The sequence below is a fragment of the Penaeus japonicus genome, unplaced genomic scaffold (assembly GCF_977035675.1).
Source record: "Penaeus japonicus unplaced genomic scaffold, GWHDUDI00000001_assembly GWHDUDI00000017, whole genome shotgun sequence".
Lineage (NCBI taxonomy): Eukaryota > Metazoa > Arthropoda > Malacostraca > Decapoda > Penaeidae > Penaeus > Penaeus japonicus.
Genome location: NW_028234419.1, coordinates 24,136,943 through 24,156,020, shown reverse-complemented (window position 1 = coordinate 24,156,020; position 19,078 = coordinate 24,136,943). Strand labels below are relative to the sequence as shown.

General features: G+C 51.8%; 2 protein-coding genes across 15 annotated transcripts in view; both read left to right on the top strand.

Moving 5' to 3' along the window:
- The window catches only part of LOC122267271 (serine/threonine-protein phosphatase 2B catalytic subunit 2), a 186,055-nt gene that overhangs the window by 100,419 nt on the left and 66,558 nt on the right, over positions 1-19,078 (top strand). The gene's annotated exons all lie outside the window — the stretch shown is intronic.
- Positions 9,403-13,867, top strand: LOC147470079 (uncharacterized). Its single transcript, XM_086546325.1, has 3 exons — positions 9,403-10,016; positions 12,641-12,674; positions 13,784-13,867. The coding sequence occupies exons 1-3, from the start codon at positions 9,532-9,534 to the stop codon at positions 13,865-13,867; spliced, it is 603 nt and encodes a 200-aa protein (XP_086402451.1). The 5' UTR covers positions 9,403-9,531.

The following is a 19,078-nucleotide window of genomic DNA, read 5'->3' as shown; positions in this document are numbered from 1 at the left end:
TCTTTCTCCCCTCCTCCTCTTTCTCCCCTCCTTCCCTTTCTCCCCTCCTCCTCCCCTTTCTCCCCTCCTCCTCCCCTTTCTCCCCTCCTCCTCCCCTTTCTCCCCTCCTCCTCCCCTTTCTCCCCTCCTCCTCCTCCCCTTTCTCCCCTCCTCCTCCTCCCCTTTCTCCCCTCCTCCTCCTCCCCTTTCTCCCCTCCTCCTCCTCCCCTTTCTCCCCTCCTCCCCTTTCTCCCCTCCTCCTCCCCCTTCTCCCCTCCTCCTCCTCCCCTTTCTCCCCTCCTCCTCCCCCTTCTCCCCTCCTCCTCCCCTTTCTCCCTTCCTCCCCTCCTCCCCTTTCTCCCCTCCTCCTCCTCCCCTTTCTCCCATTCCTCCCCCCTTCCTCCATCCACCTTTTCTTTTATTTGATCTGCTCTCCGCCGTGGTTATTGGTGGGAAAACAGAGAGGAAAAAGAAGAAGAGAAGAGAAGAGAAGAGGAGAAAGAAAAATAAAATGAAAGAGAAAGAGAATGGAAGAGAGAGTGAGAATCCCTGCCTTTGTTTTCCTCGTTCGCAAACGGGGGCTAATCGCAGACCATTTTCGACGGCTCGTTATTTTGAATTATCGGCACGCCCTCTTTCCATCTTTCTTTCTTCCGCCTTCATTATCTTCCTTTCCTTCCCCTTCGTCCGTATTCCTCTTCATTATTATTTTTTTTTTTTACTGTCCTTTCTACTCTCTCATCGCTATTATCTTGTTGATTTTTTTTTCTCCATCGCTTTTTCCTTCTCTTGCTTCTAGTCTTTCCTGCTCCCTACACATCCTCCTCCTCCTCCTCCTCCTCCTCCTCCTCCTCCTTGCTCCCTACTCATCCTCCTCCTCCTTGCTCCCTACTCATCCTCCTCCTCCTTGCTCCCTACTCATCCTCCTCCTCCTTCCTCCCTACTCATCCTCCTCCTCCTTGCTCCCTACTCATCCTCCTCCTCCTTGCTCCCTACTCATCCTCCTCCTCCTTGCTCCCTATTCATCCACCTCCTTCCTCCCTACTCATCCTCCTCCTCCTTGCTCCCTACTCATCCTCCTCCTCCTTGCTCCCTACTCATCCTCCTCCTCCTTGCTCCCTACTCATCCTCCTCCTCCTTGCTCCCTACTCATCCTCCTCCTTCCTCCCTATTCATCCACCTCCTTGCTCCCTACTCATCCTCCTCCTCCTTGCTCCCTATTCATCCACCTCCTTCCTCCCTACTCATCCTCCTCCTCCTTGCTCCCTACTCATCCTCCTCCTCCTTGCTCCCTACTCATCCTCCTCCTCCTTGCTCCCTACTCATCCTCCTCCTCCTTGCTCCCTACTCATCCTCCTCCTCCTTGCTCCCTACTCATCCTCCTCCTTCCTCTCTACTCATCCCCCTCTTTCCTCCCTACTCCTCCTCCTCCTCCTTGCTCCCTACTCATCCTCCTCCTCCTTGCTCCCTACTCATCCTCCTCCTCCTTCCTCCCTACTCATCCTCCTCCTCCTTCCTCCCTACTCATCCTCCTCCTCCTTCCTCCCTACTCCTCCTCCTCCTCCTTGCTCCCTACTCATCCTCCTCCTCCTTGCTCCCTATTCATCCACCTCCTTCCTCCCCCTACTTCCTCCTCCTCCTTGCTCCCTACGCTTCCTCCTCCTCCTTCTTCCCTACTCATCCGCCTCCACTTCTCCCGACTCATCATCCCTCCTCCTTTGCCCCTATTCTTCCACCGCCTTGCCATCCCTACTCATCCCTCCTCTTCTCCCTCTCATCCTCCTCCTCCTCCTCCCTACTCCTCCTCCTCCTCCCTGCTTCCCTACTCAATCCTACCTCCTCCTTGCCTTCCCGACTCACGCCTCCCCTCCTTGCTCCCTATTTCATCCTCCTCCACCTCCTTGCTCCCTATTTCATCCACCTCCTTCCTCACTAACATCCCCTCCTCCCTGCTCTACTTCATCTGCCTCCTCCTCCGTTGCTTCCCCTACACATATCCTCGCACCTCCGTTGCGTCCTATTCATTCCTCCCCTCCTCTTTCCTCCCTAGTCATCCACCTCCTTCCTCTACTCATCCCCCTCCGCCTTCACCCTACCATCCTCACGCCTCCTTGCTCCCTACTCTTCCTCCTCCTCCTTCCCCCCTACTCATCCTCCGCCTCCTTCCTCGCCTACATCTACCTCCTCCTCCTCCTCCTTTGCTCCCGATCGCATCCTCCTCCTCCTTTCCTCCCTACTCATCCTCCTCCTCCTTCTCCCTTCTCACTCCTCCTCCGTCCTCCCTACTCCTCCTCCTCCTCCTGCTCCCTATTCTTCATCCTCCTCCCTTGCTACCTATTACTCATTCCTCCTCCTCCTTGCTCCCTACTCAAGCTCCTCCTCCGGCTCCCTATTCATCCAACTCCTTCCTCCCGACTATCGCTCCTCCTCCTTGCTCCCTACTCATCCGCCTCCTCCTGCTCCCTACTCATCCTCCGCCTCCTTGCTCCCTATTCAGCCACCTCTTCTCCTACTCATTCCGCCTCCTCCTTGCTCCCTACTCATCCTCCACCTCCTTGCTCCCTATTTCAGCCTCCTCCTCCTTGCTCCTTCTCATCCGCCTCCTCCTTGCGCCCCTACGCATCCTCACTCCTCCTTTCGCCCCTATTCATTCCACCTCCTTCCTCCGAACTCATCCCTCCTCCTCCTGCTCCCCTACTCACCTCCTCCTCCTTCCTACCCTATCATCCTCCTCCTCCGTGCTCCCTAACTCATCCTCCTCCTCTCCTTGCTCCTATTCATTCCACCTCCTTCCTCCCTACTCATCCTCCGCCTCTTTGCTCCCTACTCATACCTCCCTCCTCCTTGCGCCTACTCATACTCCTCCTCCTTGCTCCTACTCATTCCCTCCTCCTCCTTGCTCCTACGCATCCTCCTCCTTCCTCCTATTCATCCACCTCCCTTGTCTCCCTACTCTTCCTCCTCCTCCTTGCTCCTATTCAGCACCTCATCCTCCCTACTCATCCCCTCCTCCTTTGCTCCCTACTCATCCGCCTCCACTCTGCTCCCCTACGCCCTTCCTCCCTCCTCCTTGCTCCCTACTCATCCTCCTCCTCCTTGCTCCCTATTCATCCTCCTCCTCCTTGCTCCCTACTCATCCTCCTCCTCCTTGCTCCCTACTCATCCTCCTCCTCCTTCCCGCCCTACCATCCAGCCTCCCTCCTTGCTCCCTACTCTTTCCTCCTCCCCCTTGCTCCTACTCATCCTCCGCCTCCTCCTCCCTACTCATCCTCCTCCTCCTTGCTCCCCGAATCATCCGCCTCCAACCTTGCTCCCTAGCTCATCCTCCTCCTTCCTCCCTATTCATCCCACTCTCCTCCTTGCTTGCACCTACTCATCTCCCTCCTCCTCCTCCCTCCTTGCTCTCCCCTAGCTCATCCTCCTTCCTCCTTTGCTTCCCCCTACTTCATCCCTCCTTTCCCCTCCTTCCTCCCTACCACTCCTCCTCCACCTCCTTGCTCCCTACTCATCCTCCTCCTTCTTTCTCCCTATTCATCCTACTCCTCCCCTTGCTCCCTACTCATCCTCCATCCTCCCTTGCTCCCTATTCATCCACCGCCTTCCTCATCCTACTCATCCTCCTCACTCTCTTGCCTCCCTACTCATCCTCCTCCTCCTTGCCTCCCACTCATCCTCTCCTCCTTCCTTGCTCCCAGATTCATCCTCCTCCTCCTTGCTCCCCTAACTCAATCCTCCCTCCTCCTCCTCCTTCCTCCCTACTCATCCTCCTCCTCCTTCCTCCCTACTCATCCTCCTCCTCCTTGCTCCCTACTCATCCTCCTCCTCCTTCCTCCCTACTCATCCTCCTCCTCCTTGCTCCCTACTCATCCTCCTCCTCCTTGCTCCCTACTCATCCTCCTCCTCCTTCCTCCCTACTCATCCTCCTCCTCCTTGCTCCCTACTCATCCTCCTCCTCCTTGCTCCCTACTCATCCTCCTCCTCCTTGCTCCCTACTCATCCTCCTCCTTCCTCCCTATTCATCCACCTCCTTGCTCCCTACTCCTCCTCCTCCTTGCTCCCTACTCATCCTCCTCCTCCTTGCTCCCTACTCATCCTCCTCCTCCTCCTCCTCCCTCCCAATTCATCCTCCTCCTCCTTGCTCCCTACTCATCCTCCTCCTCCTTGCTCCCTACTCATCCTCCTCCTCCTTGCTCCCTACTCATCCTCCTCCTCCTCCTCCTCCCTCCCAATTCATCCTCCTCCTCCTTGCTCCCTATTCATCCACCTCCTTCCTCCCTACTCATCCTCCTCCTCCTTCCTCCCTACTCATCCTCCTCCTCCTTCCTCCCTACTCCTCCTCCTCCTCCTCCTTGATTGCTTCTCTCCCTACTCCTACCTCCTCCTCCTTTCCCCCTACTCTTCCCCTCCTCCTTGCTCCCTACTTCATCCTCCTCCTTCTGCTCCCTACTTCCTCTTTCCTCCTCCTCCTCCTTGCTCCCCTACTCGCCTCCTCCCCTCCTTTCTCCCTTACTCCTTCCTCCTCCTCCTTGCTCACCTACTCCTCCTCCTCCTTGCTCCCTACTCATCCTCCTCCCTCCCTACTCATCCTCCTCCTCCTCCCTCCCTACTCATCCTCCTCCTCCTTGCTCCCTACTCATCCTCCTCCTCCTTGCTCCCTACTCATCCCCCTCTTTCCTCCCTACTCATCCTCCTCCTCCTTCCTCCCTATTCATCCACCTCCTTCCTCCCTATTCATCCACCTCCTTCCTCCCTATTCATCCACCTCCTTCCTCCCTATTCATCCACCTCCTTCCTCCCTATTCATCCACCTCCTTCCTCCCTATTCATCCTCCTCCCTCCTCCCTACTCCTCCCTCTCCTTCTTCCGTATTCATCGTCCTGCTTCCTCCATACTCCTCCCTCTCCTTCTTCCGTATTCATCGTCCTGCTTCCTCCATACTCCCCCCCCCCCTTCTCTCCATCTTCACCTTATTCCCCTCCACTCCACTCCTCCTTCCCCTCCACCCCTCCTTCCCCTCCACCCCTCCTTCCCCTCCACCCCTACTTCCCCTCCACCCCTCCTTCCCCTCCACTCCTCCTCCCCCTCCACTCCTCCTCCCCCTCCACCCCTCCTTCCCCTCCCCTCCACTCCTCCTTCCCCTCCACTCCTCCTTCCCCTCCACCCTTCCTTCCCCTCCACCCTTCCTTCCCCTCCACCCTTCCTTCCCCTCCACTCTTCCTTCCCCTCCACTCCTCCTTCCCCTCCACTCCTCCTTCCCCTCCACCCCTCCCCCCCCTCCACTCCTCCTCCCCCTCCACTCCTCCTCCCCCTCTACTCCTCCTCCCCCTCTACTCCTCCTCCCCCTCCACTCCTCCTCCCCCTCTACTCCTCCTTCCCCTCCACTCCTCCTCCCCCTCCACTCCTCCTTCCACAACCTCTCTAAGATGCTTGATAGCGGCCTAAGGCTCCCCATCACCCTGGTGGAGCTTCGGTCTTGTTCAACCTGTGAGGTGCGGTTGCCTGCGGGCACGGACGTCGAGAGGCTAATTGTTGTACGAGATCTTTTGCTGGTGGTTGTGGTTGTGGTTGGGGCCATTTGGTTGGTTGGGTTTGGTTTGGTTTGGTTTGGTTTGGCTGGAGCTTTCAAGTGTTTCTACCTGACGCAGGGTATGCTTTTTTTTTTTTTTTTTTTTAACTACTTTTTCGATCTTTTTGTCATCTTCGTTACCTTCCCTTATGTTTTGGTCTTTATTTAAATATCCTTTTTTATTTGTATCCCTCTAGTTGTTTTTTTTAAAGGGTGTATTAGTGTTTTTTATTCGTCAGAACGAACCTGCAATTGCGATGCAAGATGTGTTGTGTTCCTTGGGGGGTGGGGAAGATATTTTGGTCGGCGAGCTGATTGCTTGCAACGATCTTTAAGGAGGTGCCTGCGGGGAGCTGATTGCGACGTGGTAATTGTTGCAATTGGAGAGCCGTGTCCTGATTTTGTTTAAGGTTTATGTTATTTCTTTTTTTCTATTTTCTTTCTTTCTTTGTGTGGAATCGTGGATGAAGAAGAAAAAAAAGCGTACTGTTTGTTTTCCTGCTTTTGTTCTGGAGCCTTCAGAAAATCAGGGAAAAAAAACAAACAAACTGTTCAGCTTTTCTTAGCCTACTATTCCACACAAGAGAATGTGAATTAAATGATTTGAAGCCTTTTCTGTTTTATTTATATTTTCTCGCGTTGAAAGCATGGGTTAGGGAAGGGTTGCGTCGATGCTGTGTTTGCCTTGAAATGTGCATGCGCGTGTGCTTGTTCCTTTTTGTTCTGTGTTTTGTTAGAGCGCGTGTCACATGCATCATAATGGATATTTTGTCAAAGTTTAAAGTGTTTATGCAAATGAGCATGTAGATCTCTGTGCGGAAGCACTAGACCGAATATAAAGTAGGTTACGGGAAGGTGATTTGCGATATAATTAACCCCATTAACAAAATAATTAAGTAAAAAACAAAAAAGGAAATGTTTGATAATATAATACTTTGAACATTCAACCATGAACAAAGAACACGCGACCTTCTTTGATGAAAGAGAAGGAAAAATATTTGTTCTAACTTTTCCCCTCTCCATCTCCCTCCCTCTCTCCCTCCCTCTCTCCCTCTTCCCCCTCTTCCCCCTCTTCCCCCTCTTCCCCCTCTTCCCTCTCTTCCCACTCTTCACTCTCTTCACCTTTATGGACCCCGCCCAGCTCAACTTAGGAGACGACACAGGAAGAGTAGGTGGGAGGGAGGGGTGGGGGGGTTGCGGAGTACGGATGTTGAATGCATTAGGAAATTCGGGTTGAATGTTTTTTTGTTGTTGTTTTTTCTCCATGGGGTGAGGGGGGGAGGAAACAGGGGGAGAGAAGAGGAAAAGAGGGAGAGAGGGGAAAAAAAGGTGGAGAAGGAGGGGAATGAGGGATAGGGAAAAAGAAAAGGCAAAGGTGAAGGAGAATGAAGGGAAGGAGTGAGGGAGAGGGAGGGAAAAAAAGGTGGAGAATAAAGGGAGAGGGGAGGAAGGAAGTGCGTGAGTGAGAAATTGGAAGAGGGAGTAGGAACGAAGGGGAGAATAGAGGAGGTAGAAAGAAGGAAGGAAGGAAGGAGGGAGGAGATCCGTGGATAGGATAGGATGGGGTGGAGGTGCGATGGCGAGAAAAGCGGGGGGGGGGGGGGAGTAGAATTACCCTCCCGGTGCAAATGAATCTTGGCGTCCGGGTAGTGGCTCTGCTTTCCCGGATTTTCGCAGGCGTTTAGTGGTCTGGGCGGCACTCTCGGTGGGCGGTTGAACGTGTTGACTATTTCTGCAATTGCTATTACTGTTTTGATATTTTACTATTGATATGTTTGATCACTCTTTTTTTTCTGCATAATCTGGGGTCAGCATATTCTGGGTTTATTTACACGGGTATTTGTTTATATAGCTGTTTCTTTCTTTTGTTTGTTTGTTGTTTTAATTCGTTTTTTTTGTAATCATTTCTTTGACTGTGTATCATCGGGTTGTTATTATTTTTTTTTTTTTGCCGTGCCTCCTCCTCCTCCTCCTCTTATCTATCTTATTTAGACCTATTTTTGCTTTTGTTTATGACCGTTACTCCTGTTGATTTTATTTCTATCAACATATAAAATTCCTGAACACGGTTACTTTAAGCGATTTCCCTTACTGTAATATACACTTATATTTAGTTAATTTGATGTATGTAGAGGATTTATCAATTTAATTTACTGTTATGTGTGCGAGGCATGTTGCCTTGCACACGGTCATGCATGTGCGGGGGAAACGTCATGCAGGCACGATCTTTTAATCCTCGGGAGATGGCATGGAGTGGGTAATCGGTGTGCCTTTGCGTTCCCTCGTTGCTAAGTTACCGTGTGTGTTTGATCGAGATAGCCCTGGCGCGGAAGGCTCCTCGTGTGTTCCTTGGCGCCCCCGCTCCTCCTCTCGTTTTCTCTCGTTCTATTTTTTGCTTTCTTGTGTTTTTTGTTCTCTTTCTTCGTCTTTTTTCTTTTCTTTCCCTATCTCTGTCTCTTTCTTTCTCTCTTTTGCTCTCTTGCTCTCTCTTACTCTCTCTTACTCTCTCTCTTTCTCTCTCTCTTTCTCTCTCTCTTTCTCTCTCTCTTTCTCTCTCTCTCTCTCTCTCTCTCTCTCTCTCTCTCTCTCTCTCTCTCTCTCTCTCACTCTCACACACTCTCTCACTCTCACACTCTCTCTCTTACTCTCACTCTCACTCTACCCCCCTCTTTATCTCGAGAGGCAGAGTTGGGGAGGGGGGAGAGCGGGTTGGGGGAGTAGCCGGAGTGTGGGCGGCGGGGAGTGGAGCGGGATAACCTCCCTGACGTAACGCGGCCGGATTATGGGGAGTATTATTGGTGAGTAACGGCCGTGCGACTCCGCTGCCGCAAGATCAATATGGGCTCCCTATCTCTCCCCTATCGCCTGTCACTTCTGTTTCTTTGTATTTCTGGTGTTTTTCTGTGTTCTTGTATTATTTCTTTATTTCTTTATTTATTTCTTTTCTCGTTCTCTCTTTTCCCTCCCTTCCCCTTTCCTCCCCTATTCCTCTCCTCTCCTCCTCTCTCCTCCCCCCTATTCCTCTCCTCCTCTCTCCTCCCCCCTATTCCTCTCCTCTCCTCCTCCCTATTCCTCTCCTCTCCTCCTCCCTATTCCTCTCCTCTCCTCCTCCCTCTTCCTCTCCTCTCCTCCTCCCTATTCCTCTCCTCTCCTCCTCCCTCTTCCTCTCCTCTCCTCCTCCCTATTCCTCTCCTCTCCTCCTCCCTATTCCTCTCCTCTCCTCCTCCCTATTCCTCTCCTCTCCTCCTCCCTATTCCTCTCCTCTCCTCCCCCCCTATTCCTCTCCTCTCCTCCTCTCTCCTCCCCCCTATTCCTCTCCTCCTCTCTCCTCCCCCCTATTCCTCTCCTCTCCTCTCTTCCCCCTATTCCTCTCCTCTCCTCTCCTCTCCTCCCCCCTATTCCTCTCCTCTCCTCTCCTCTCCTCCCCCCTATTCCTCTCCTCTCCTCTCCTCTCCTCCCCCCTATTCCTCTCCTCTCCTCTCCTCCCCCCTATTCCTCTCCTCTCTCTCCTCCCCCCTATTCCTCTCCTCTCTCTCCTCCCCCCTATTCCTCTCCTCTCTCTCCTCCCCCCTATTCCTCTCCTCTCCCCTCTATACCCCTTTCTTCCCTCCCCTCCCCTCCCCCCTCTCACCAACCCTATCCCCACGACCAAACAAGAAAGGAAAAAGTAAAAGACGTGTGATTCCCCTCCCCCCCCCCGCCCCCCACACACACAATCTGTCTTGTCTTCAGTGATAGGATGTGATGCCTTCAACCGTCCGCATTTGCACATCAGAAACGTGCACGCACAGTCGCACACGCCCACGTACACGCAGGTATACGTACACGAGACTGCGAACAACAGTAGCAATGATAAACAACACGATCAACCAAACAAACAAACAGTCAAATGATCGACAACGCAATCAGACAAAAGTTCTAAACAAAACCCGCTGGATGACAATGTGTTGTTAGGCAAGTGGCCTTCACTGGGTCATTCCGGCCGTATGTATGCAATCTCGGTGGCAGCGGAGGCTCGGGTTTCGGTGGCACCGGTGGCAGCGGAGGCTCGGGTTTCGGTGGCACCGGTGGCAGCGGAGGCTCGGGTTTCGGCGGCACCGGTGGCAGCGGAGGGTCGGGTTTCGGCGGCACCGGTGGCAGCGGAGGGTCGGGTTTCGGTGGCACCGGTGGCAGCGGAGGGTCGGGTTTCGGCGGCACCGGTGGCAGCGGAGGGTCGGGTTTCGGCGGCACCGGTGGCAGCGGAGGCTCGGGTTTCGGCGGCACCGGTGGCAGCGGAGGCTCGGGTTTCGGCGGCACCGGTGGCAGCGGAGGCTCGGGTTTCGGCGGCACCGGTGGCAGCAGCTTCGTCTTCGTCGGTCGTTATTTCGGCGGCGGCGCAAGCAGAAGCACCACCATCACCACCAACAGCAGCGCGCCGTTTGATCGATGGAGGACTAATAAGGAAGCTTGGAGGACGAGGGGCGGGGATGGGGTGGGGTGGGGGTGGGGGACTGGTACTGCTTTTGGCGTTGTTTGGCCTCGTTTTGCACGGTCGGGGTGGGGGTGGGGGTGGGGGGTGCAGGGTGCAGGGTGCAGGGTGCATGTGAAGGTAGAGGAAACTGGGGCATTTAGGCTCCCTGCGCCCGTGACGTTGCATGGGGCTTTGGATTTGGAGGGGGGGGAGGTGTCACGTTTTTATAGGGGTCGTTGGTGATTCCTTCTTTCTCCTTTTCCACCTCACCTCCTTTACCTCCTTCCTCTTCCTCTTCCTCCGCCTTCTCCTTGTTTCTCTTCTCCCTCTTTTTCCTTCTTCCTCTTACAGCACCATCTCGCATCACCTGTCCCTTTTCCTTCTTTCTTCCATTTCAGCTTTCTTCTCTTCTTCCTCCTCCTCCTCCCTCCCCCCTCCCCCTTCTCCTTCCCTTCTCGCTTCTTTTCCTCCCCCCTCCCTCCCCCCTTTTCTTTCTCCCTCCTCCATCTCCCACCTCTCTCCTTTGTCACTGTTGTTGTCGTTTTTGCTGTTGCTCCCATTTCTGTTTTTACCTTTTAAGGCTTTCCCGCGAGGCTTCTGTCGCCATCTCCTCCCTTGCCCCTCTCCCCTCCCCCCTCTTTCCCCCTTTCCCCCTTCCCCCTTTCCCCTTCCCCCCTTCCCCCATTCCCCCATTCCCCCCTTCCCAAAGTGTGCTGCTTATTTGACACTCTTGACTCTTACGGCAAGATTTTCATTTTCTTCTGTTACTGGCTTGAGGCACTCGGGACTTTGTTTTTGTTTACTTTATTTGTTTACTTTGTCTCGGTGATAAAGGATAATTAATCGCTCTTGTTGCCCTACTTAGAAAAAGAAAGATCTTTCGCGTTGCATTGGGTAATTCTTTTAACTCTTCGTGTGTCCATTTTTGTTTTAGTTTGTTTGTTGTATGGGGTATGTGTCATTAGCGTCTGTTCTAATTATCGGTTTGATTGGTATTATACTATTGTTTCTGGCATGGTTATTACCATTGTTGTTATTTACATTACTAATACTATTTATTATCATTGCTATTGTTATTACTGTTGTTGGTCACCATTATTATTATTGTTTTTTATATTACCATTAATGATAGTGATATTATTATTTTTATTTTTATTATTATTATTAATAGTAGTAGTGGTAGTAGTAGTAGTAGTAACACTTGCGTTCAAGATTAAATTATTGCGTAAACTTGTGGGGGCGTAAATTGACACGGTTGGAGGTGGGGGTGTAGAAGGTCGGTATTAAGGATTAGGGATAGGGGGAGGCAGGGGTGACAGTGTGGAGGGGAGGGGGAGGGCGGGTGCGTCCCATTCGTGGCACCGTGGTACACATAACACCTTTCTAGCGTATTGATTTCTCGTGACGCCTCATTATTACGTCCTTGTTGAGGCCGTCGCGAGGGGGTGGGGGTGGGGGTGGGAGTGGGGGTCTGAGTGAAAGTAGGAGAAGGGGTAGGGGTAGGGGTTGAGTGGTGAGGGACAGGTGTAGGGAGGTGAGGTGAAGTGAGTTTGTGCGATCTTCTTTTCTCGTTTACTTTTCTAGTTTCTTCTAAATATTGTGTAACATTGTTATTGTTTATTACTATATCTTCACATAAGTTTAGACGCAAGGAATAACATCTAGCACTAGTACAGTTATAGTGCACTGTGCAATTACAGCTGTCCTAAATACTGTGAATGGTGGATAACCTAATATGATTACATTTCGTTATTGTTTGTTGTTGTTATCCATCATTATCATTATCATTATCATTATCGTTACCGTCACGTCATATCTGCGCTGTACGTACCTATATCCAGAAAAATAGACTTTCTTGACTTTCTTTACTTTGAATCCCATATACGGTATGTAAATGAAAGTCCGTTAAGCTGAAATGTGATAGAATTAAGCAAACAGGGCTTATGCCATAGCATCCAAGAGTGTGATTATATGTGTGGAAAATATTTATCGGAAGTGGGGAAGGCCTGTGGCCGCTAGATAGGCCTACGCGTTTGAGAAGGAGCAGACCACCATTATGGACGTCTGTATGGTATTATTTTTTTTTCTAACTCTCGCTCTCTCTCGTTCTCTATCTCCCTACCTCCCGCCTCTTGTAGGCGCATCCGACCGCAAGAAGCCGGGAGGAGGGATGAGAGTACTCGAGAAAGATCATATTAGGTTTGTCTTGATCTCTCGCGCTTTCTCTTTTTCTTTTGTCATTTTCCCTCTCCCCCTCTCTCTCCCTCCCCTCTCTCTCCCTCTCTTCCCTCTCTCCCTCTCCCTCTCCCTCTCCCTCTCCCTCTCATCCTCCCTTCCCTCTCATCCTCCCTTCCCTCTCATCCTCCCTTCCCTCTCATCCTCCCTTCCCTCTCATCCTCCCTTCCCTCTCCCTCTCCCTCTCCCTCTCCCTCTCCCTCTCCCTCACTCCCTCCCCTCCTCTCTTTCTCCCTAAACATGCATCGGTGTCAACGTAACAAACGACAAGCAACGGCATTACGCAAAGTCAAGTCAAGTCCAGTCCAGTCCAGGAAAGCAAGCGAAGGCCGGGCTTTAAAGCGATTGCAGAAGGGAGGGCTTCGTCTTTAGCGCAGGGGTACGAGTTCGCCCCGTGAGCGCATCCACAGAAGTGCGGGCTTAAGACGCCTGGGCGGCCTCGAGGTTGGTGGCCCTGGGATGGGGCGGCCTTGTCGGGATTGGGGCGCCCCTGAGATGAATTTTGTCGAGGGAGCGAAAGGGAGGGAGGGAGGGAAAAAAAGGTAAAATAGCTTGGAAATAGATGAGAAAAAGGCAAGAAAAGGGAAAAGGAAAAGCAAAGAACGAGAATAGGAAAAAAAAGGGAAAATGAAAGGCAACGAACGAGAATATGTAAGAAAAGGGGAAAAGAAAGGCAACGAACGAGAATAGGCAAGAAAAGGGAAAAGTAAAGCAACGAACGAGAATAAGCAAGAAAAGGGAAAAGTAAAGCAACGAACGAGAATAGGCAAGAAAAGGGAAAAGGAGAATCAACGAACGAGAATAGGCAAGAAAAGGAAAAGCAACGAATGAGAATAGGCAAGAAAAGGAAAAACAACGAACGAGAATAGGCAAGAAAAGGAAAAGCAACGAATGAGAATAGGCAAGAAAAGGAAAAACAACGAACGAGAATAGGCAAGAAAAGGAAAAGCAACGAACGAGAATAGGCAAGAAAAGGAAAAGCAACGAATGAGAATAGGCAAGAAAAGGAAAAACAACGAACGAGAATAGGCAAGAAAAGGAAAAGCAACGAACGAGAATAGGCAAGAAAAGGAAAAGCAACGAATGAGAATAGGCAAGAAAAGGAAAAGCAACGAACGAGAATAGGCAAGAAAAGGAAAAGCAACGAACGAGAATAGGCAGGAAAAGGGAAAAGGAGAAGCAAGGAACGAGAATAGGCAGGAAAAGGGAAAAGGAGAAGCAAGGAACGAGAATAGGCAGGAAAAGGGAAAAGGAAAAGCAAAGAACGAAAATAGGCAGGAAAAGGGAAAAGGAAAAGCAACGAACGAGAATAGGCAGGAAAAGGGAAAAGGGAAAGCAAAGAACGAAAATAGCCAAGAAAGGGAAAAAGGGGAGGGAAAGAAAACGAAAATAGGCAAACAGAGAGAGAGAGAGAGAGAGAGAGAGAGAGAGAGAGAGAGAGAGAGAGAGAGAGAGAGAGAGAGAGAAGGGGGGGGGGTTCAGGCGCTCAGCGAAAAAGCGGAATGAGGCCCCGATTTGCATATGTTTAGCGTCCGTCGCTCCTTCGGCACCAGCTGATAGGGCACCGAGGGATCACCGACGGGTTAACTCTAAGATCCGTCTCGGCACTCGACACCCGCGGGGACGACTCGCTCTGAGAAGGCAAGGATCGACGCGAGGTTATCGGTGTCGGTGTGGGGGAGGGGGGTGGGGCTGATAAGAGGGTAGGGTAGGGTAGGGTGGGAGGGGAAAGGGGGAGTAGGAAGGGTGTAGGAGCAGGGATGGAGAGCCTTCCGTCTCCATCTTTTTGTTCCTCTTCCTTCCTGCTTGCTCCTATTTCCTTCTTTTTTCCTCTTTCCTCCTTCCATATCCCCCCCCAGGCCCCCACCCCCACCCCGACCCCTTTCCCCTTCCCCTTCCCCTTCCCCTTCCCCATCCCCATCCCCTTTCCACTGAGGACGCATGACGAGTTGAATCACCGCGGTGATCACGCAACGACCCCGAGACGAGAGTGACGAACTGGTTTGAGGCTTTGCTTTTGCTTTTGATTTCTCTCTCTCTCTCTCTCTCTCTCTCTCTCTCTCTCTCTCTCTCTCTCTCTCTCTCTCTCTCTCTCTCTCTCTCTCTCTCTCTCTCTCTCTCTCTCTCTCTCTCTCTCTGTCTCTCTCTCTCTCTCTCTCTTTTGTTCTTTCTTGTTCTTTCTTTTTCTCGTCTTTTCTTTTTCATTTTCCCCTTCCTTGCTTACGTCGACGGCGGAAGCGTGGTGGAGCTGAGCTCAGCTAAGAGAAAATGGCTGAGACGTTCAAGAAGCTCCTCGAAAGCTCCATTAGGAACACGGGGATTCTCGAAAGATGGGAGGGAGGTAAAGGTAGAGGGGATAGGCGGGGACGGGAGGGGAGGGGGTAGGTAAGGAAGGGGAGAGTGAGGGGAAAGAATGGGGAGGAGAATGAGAAAATGAGTTAGAAGAGAGAGTGTAGAGGCCATGGGAGAGGTGATAGGAGAGGAGAGGAGAGGAAAGTAGAGGAGAGGATAGGATAGGATAGGATAGGATAGGATAGGATAAGGGATTGGAGAAGATAGAAAGGAAGGGGTGAGAGGGAAAGAAAATGGAAGAGACGGTGTAATAGGTAAAGGGAAGGAAACAAAATACTTTTAGTAAAGGGAACGACCTCGCCGTTAAACAAAAAATAATATTTACTATTTTTTTTATTATTGTATAAGACACGTCATATAGAATCCAACCGCACAAGAAGCAAGCGAATAAACCTTATCACAAGAATGAAATCAAATCCAAAAAATATAAATCCGTTTAATCTCCAGCAAGCAAGCAAGCAAGGTAACGGAAGACGATCTAGACACAGAGACGTGAAGTGTTTAGCGGTAAGTGCTCTTTTAAGCTCCGTTCATCTCCTGCTAATTTCGATCCAAGTGGCTCATGCCAAGGGTTCGGTTTTATGGGCTTAGGAGAAGGAGTGTGGTGTCCCTTGACCAATTTTTGCCGTTAAGTTGTTCTCCTTATGAAGGTGGGACGGGGACGAGGAGGGGGAGGCAGGTGGGGGTGATAGGTGGGGTTGGAAATGGGGGTGGGGTAGATAGGTGGGATAGGTAGGGAGGGGTGTTGCCGGATCTTATCAGTGGGTTTAGTGGGGAGGGGCGCGCGATCGCACGCATGCACACGCACACGCGCACACGCTCACACTCACGCTCACACTCACGCTCACACTCACGCTCACACTCACACTCACACTCACACTCACACTCACACTCACACTCACACTCACACTCACACTCACACTCACACTCACACTCACACTCACACACACACACACACACACACACACACACACACACACACACACACACACACACACACACACACACACACACACACACACACACATACATTTGTCATTTGCGATTACGTGTTTTTAATCACCTTACCAGCTTCAGTACGTGACACCTATGCAAAGAAGAGTAACTAGAGGGATGGAATGAGGGATGGAGAGACGGTCATGGAGACAACGTTCTTCCTTATCTATCCTTCCTCTATTCCCTCTCCTGTAGCCTCTGACATAACATCCCTCCCTTCCCTTCACTCTTCTCCCCCTTCCCTCCTCTGACACATCCTTACTCTCATCCCCTCCTCTTCCCTCATTCCCTCCTCCCTTCCCTCCCCCCCCCCTTCCTTCCCCACCTCCCCCCTTCCCTCTCCCCTTCCCTCATTCCCTCCTCCCTTCCCTCCCCCCCCCCCTTCCTTCCCCACCTCCCCCCTTCCCTCTCTTCCCTCCCTTCCCTCCCCCTCCTTTTCCCTCCCCATCTCCCTACCCCTCCTTTTCCCTCCTCATCTCCCTCCCCCTCCTCTTCCCTCCCCATCTCCCTCCCTCCGAGGTGCGATGTGACGATGTATTCGCGGCCTCGGTCCGTGCGGTAGCGTCTCGTGCGGGGATTTGCTCGTGCCCTTCCACAGACTCGTGATGTCGGACGCTGACACCCACATCTACATCAGGCGTGAATGTTTTTGTTTGTTTGTTTCTCTTAGGTCGCGCTAGGTTCTTTTTCGTTTTTCGTTTTTTTTTTTATAATCGTTTATTTGATTCTCGCTCTATCTATATATCTATCCCAACTTCTATCACTTTCTCCCCCGCTCCCTATTTTCTCCTTCCCCCCCCCATTCCTCCCCCTCTCGTACCTCCTTGCCCTCCCTCCCCCTTTTCTTCTCTCCCTCTCCGCATAAAATCTAAGACGTTCCCGCACAGCAGCACTAAATAAAGCATGTACCCCTCCCCTCCTCTCCCCTCCTCTCCCCTTCCCCCACTGCAGTATGCAGTGATGGTCTTTGTATCGTCGGAATGCGAGTGACATTGACACGCCTCCCGCCCCCTCCCCCTCCCCCTCCCCCACCCCTTCCCCCACCCCTTCCCCGTTCCCCATTTTCTTCCCTCCCCTCCCATCTCCTCTCTCTCCTACCTCATCACTACTCCTCTCGGCTCCCCTTCCTTCCTCCCCCTCATCCCCTTCTCTTTCCTCCCCCTCTTCCCCTTCTCTATCCTCTCCTTCTCCCCAATTTCACGCAACCCCCACCCTGTTCCCCTGTGGGTGGTATCGATCCAACAACCTGTAGATTCTTGATCGGTACTCGCTCCTCTTTGGCGAGGGAGGAGGAAGAAGGGAGAAGGGGGAGCTAGAAAGGGGAGAGTGAGAGTAAAAGAGAGAGAAAGAAAGGGGCGAGTGAGAGTAAAATAGAAAGAAAGGGGAGAGTGAGAGTAAAAGAGAAACAAAGAAATGTGTGACAATCAAATAAGAGCGAAAACGGAGAAGAGACGAAAAGATAACAGGATAGAAAAGAGAGAGAGACAGAGACTGGAGGGGAGAACGGGACGGGACTGGGATGGGATGGTGATGGTGATGGGGAGGGGGATGGGGATGAGAGGGGGAGGGAAGATGGCCCTTGTCCGCCTCGTCCGTAACTAGCTGATGGTTTATAGGCTGACACATTGCTGTCGCGGCAAGGACATGCATGACACACCCACATACCCGCTCTCCCGCCCACCCGCGGATGGAGGGAACCCGGGCTGGCTTTGACGCACGGGCGAGGAATGGCGTTGGCTCGGGGTGTGTAGGGGAGGAGGGGATAGGTTGGCGTTGGGTATGGAAGGGAAAGGGATAGGTCGGGAGGGGACGGGAAGGAGGGATAGGGTGGCATTAGTTTGTTGAGTGTTTTGGGATGTGTTAGGGCGTGGGGTAGGGAGAGATCGTGGTGGGATGGGATGGGATAGGATAGGATAGGTTGACATTGGCTTGTGATATTACGGGATTTGGGTCATAGGATTAGGGTAAGGGTAGGTGGAGGATAGGATAGGATAGGATAGGTGTGCGTGTGCTTGCTTGCTTGCTTGCTTGCACGTGTATAGTTGTATACATTTATTACAACGTTTGATATACGAGCCGTCTGTAAGCATTGAACTGTAGTCTGTAATCAAGTGGTCGGAATGTTGTCAAGTTGATGGGCCATCATGAAGGTAATTGTTAACGTGGGACAGTGCTGGCAGGTAAAAGGGGGAGGGGAAGGGTTGATAAAGGGAGGGTGAGGAGGAGGTAGGGTGAGGGGACTGAGACCAGGGAGGGCATGAGGGAGAGAGAGGAGGGGGGGGAAGAGGGGAAGAGAAGGAAGGATGTAAGGGTAAGGAATATTTAGGGGAGGGGAAGGAGGAAAGAGAGGAGGAAGAGAGACAATAAGATCGAGTAAAATATCTAGTGGAGGCGGGGCGACGAGGATCCTGCGTGTGACTTAGAAGGGAGGTAAAGGGGAATGGAAGAGAATAAGGGAATAAATAAGAGGAATGACTATGAAAACGAGGAAAATACGTGGCAAGAGGAGGTGGGGAGGGTGGGGGTGGGGGGAGGGGGTGACAGCTGTATTGTGAATCGGTTGTTGTGCGTCACGGATGATGTATTTGCATAAGCGAGTGATGGGTTTTATTTTGTGCAATATCTGTATTTGCTTAACGGCTGGCACATTAATAATATACGGGCGAGTGACACGCAGAGAGGGAGAACAGAATGGAAGAGGAACAAGGGAAAGGAACAAAGGAGGAGGAGAATAAAAAACGTTTTCCCTTTTTTTCTGTTATGTTTCTAAACTTTATTTCTCCGCTCTTTCTACTTCTATATCTTTTCCTTTCTTTTTTTCTCTTCCCATCTATGTCCAACCCTCCCCCCTCCCCCCCTTCCCTCTCCCTACAGCATTCCAAACAACCAAAGCTATTGAAATCGACTCTCCCTTCTTGCTTGCTTGCTTGCAACACGACCGCGCTCGACATGACTGAAGGGTCAAACGCGCGATTGCCGCAAAAGCCTTGGCGATTTGTGGCGGCTATTAGCGTCGGTTGTCGGTAGAGTCGGCGAGGTTGCATGACTTGGCGGAGGGCGAATTGCGGTCATGGCATGTCACAGTGGCCGGCTTCAGTGGGGGAACGAATGGCGGTGGAGGAGGGAGAGAGATGGAAAGGGAAGAAAAGTAATAACGACGATTTCGGTGGAGGAGGAATTGCAAAAGAAAAGCAAAAGCCGTTGTCATGCAGTCATACTCCCTAGCGATAGTGAAGAACGGAATTGATGGAGAAGGGATAGCGAAGGGAGGAGGGAGGAGGAAGGAGGAGGAAGGAGGAAGGATTGAAGGAAACGGAAACCCAAGTGCAGTCCTGGCACGAATGCCCGTCATCAAGTCGCATCACCTGGCGGTATAGCGAGAGAAGGGAGTTGATCGACACCTTCCCTCTCTCCTTATTTTTCATCTATGAATTTCCTGACTGCTCTTGGCGGCGAAGAGCATATTGGCTTTAAGCGTGCGTCCCCGTGACCCCGCGACC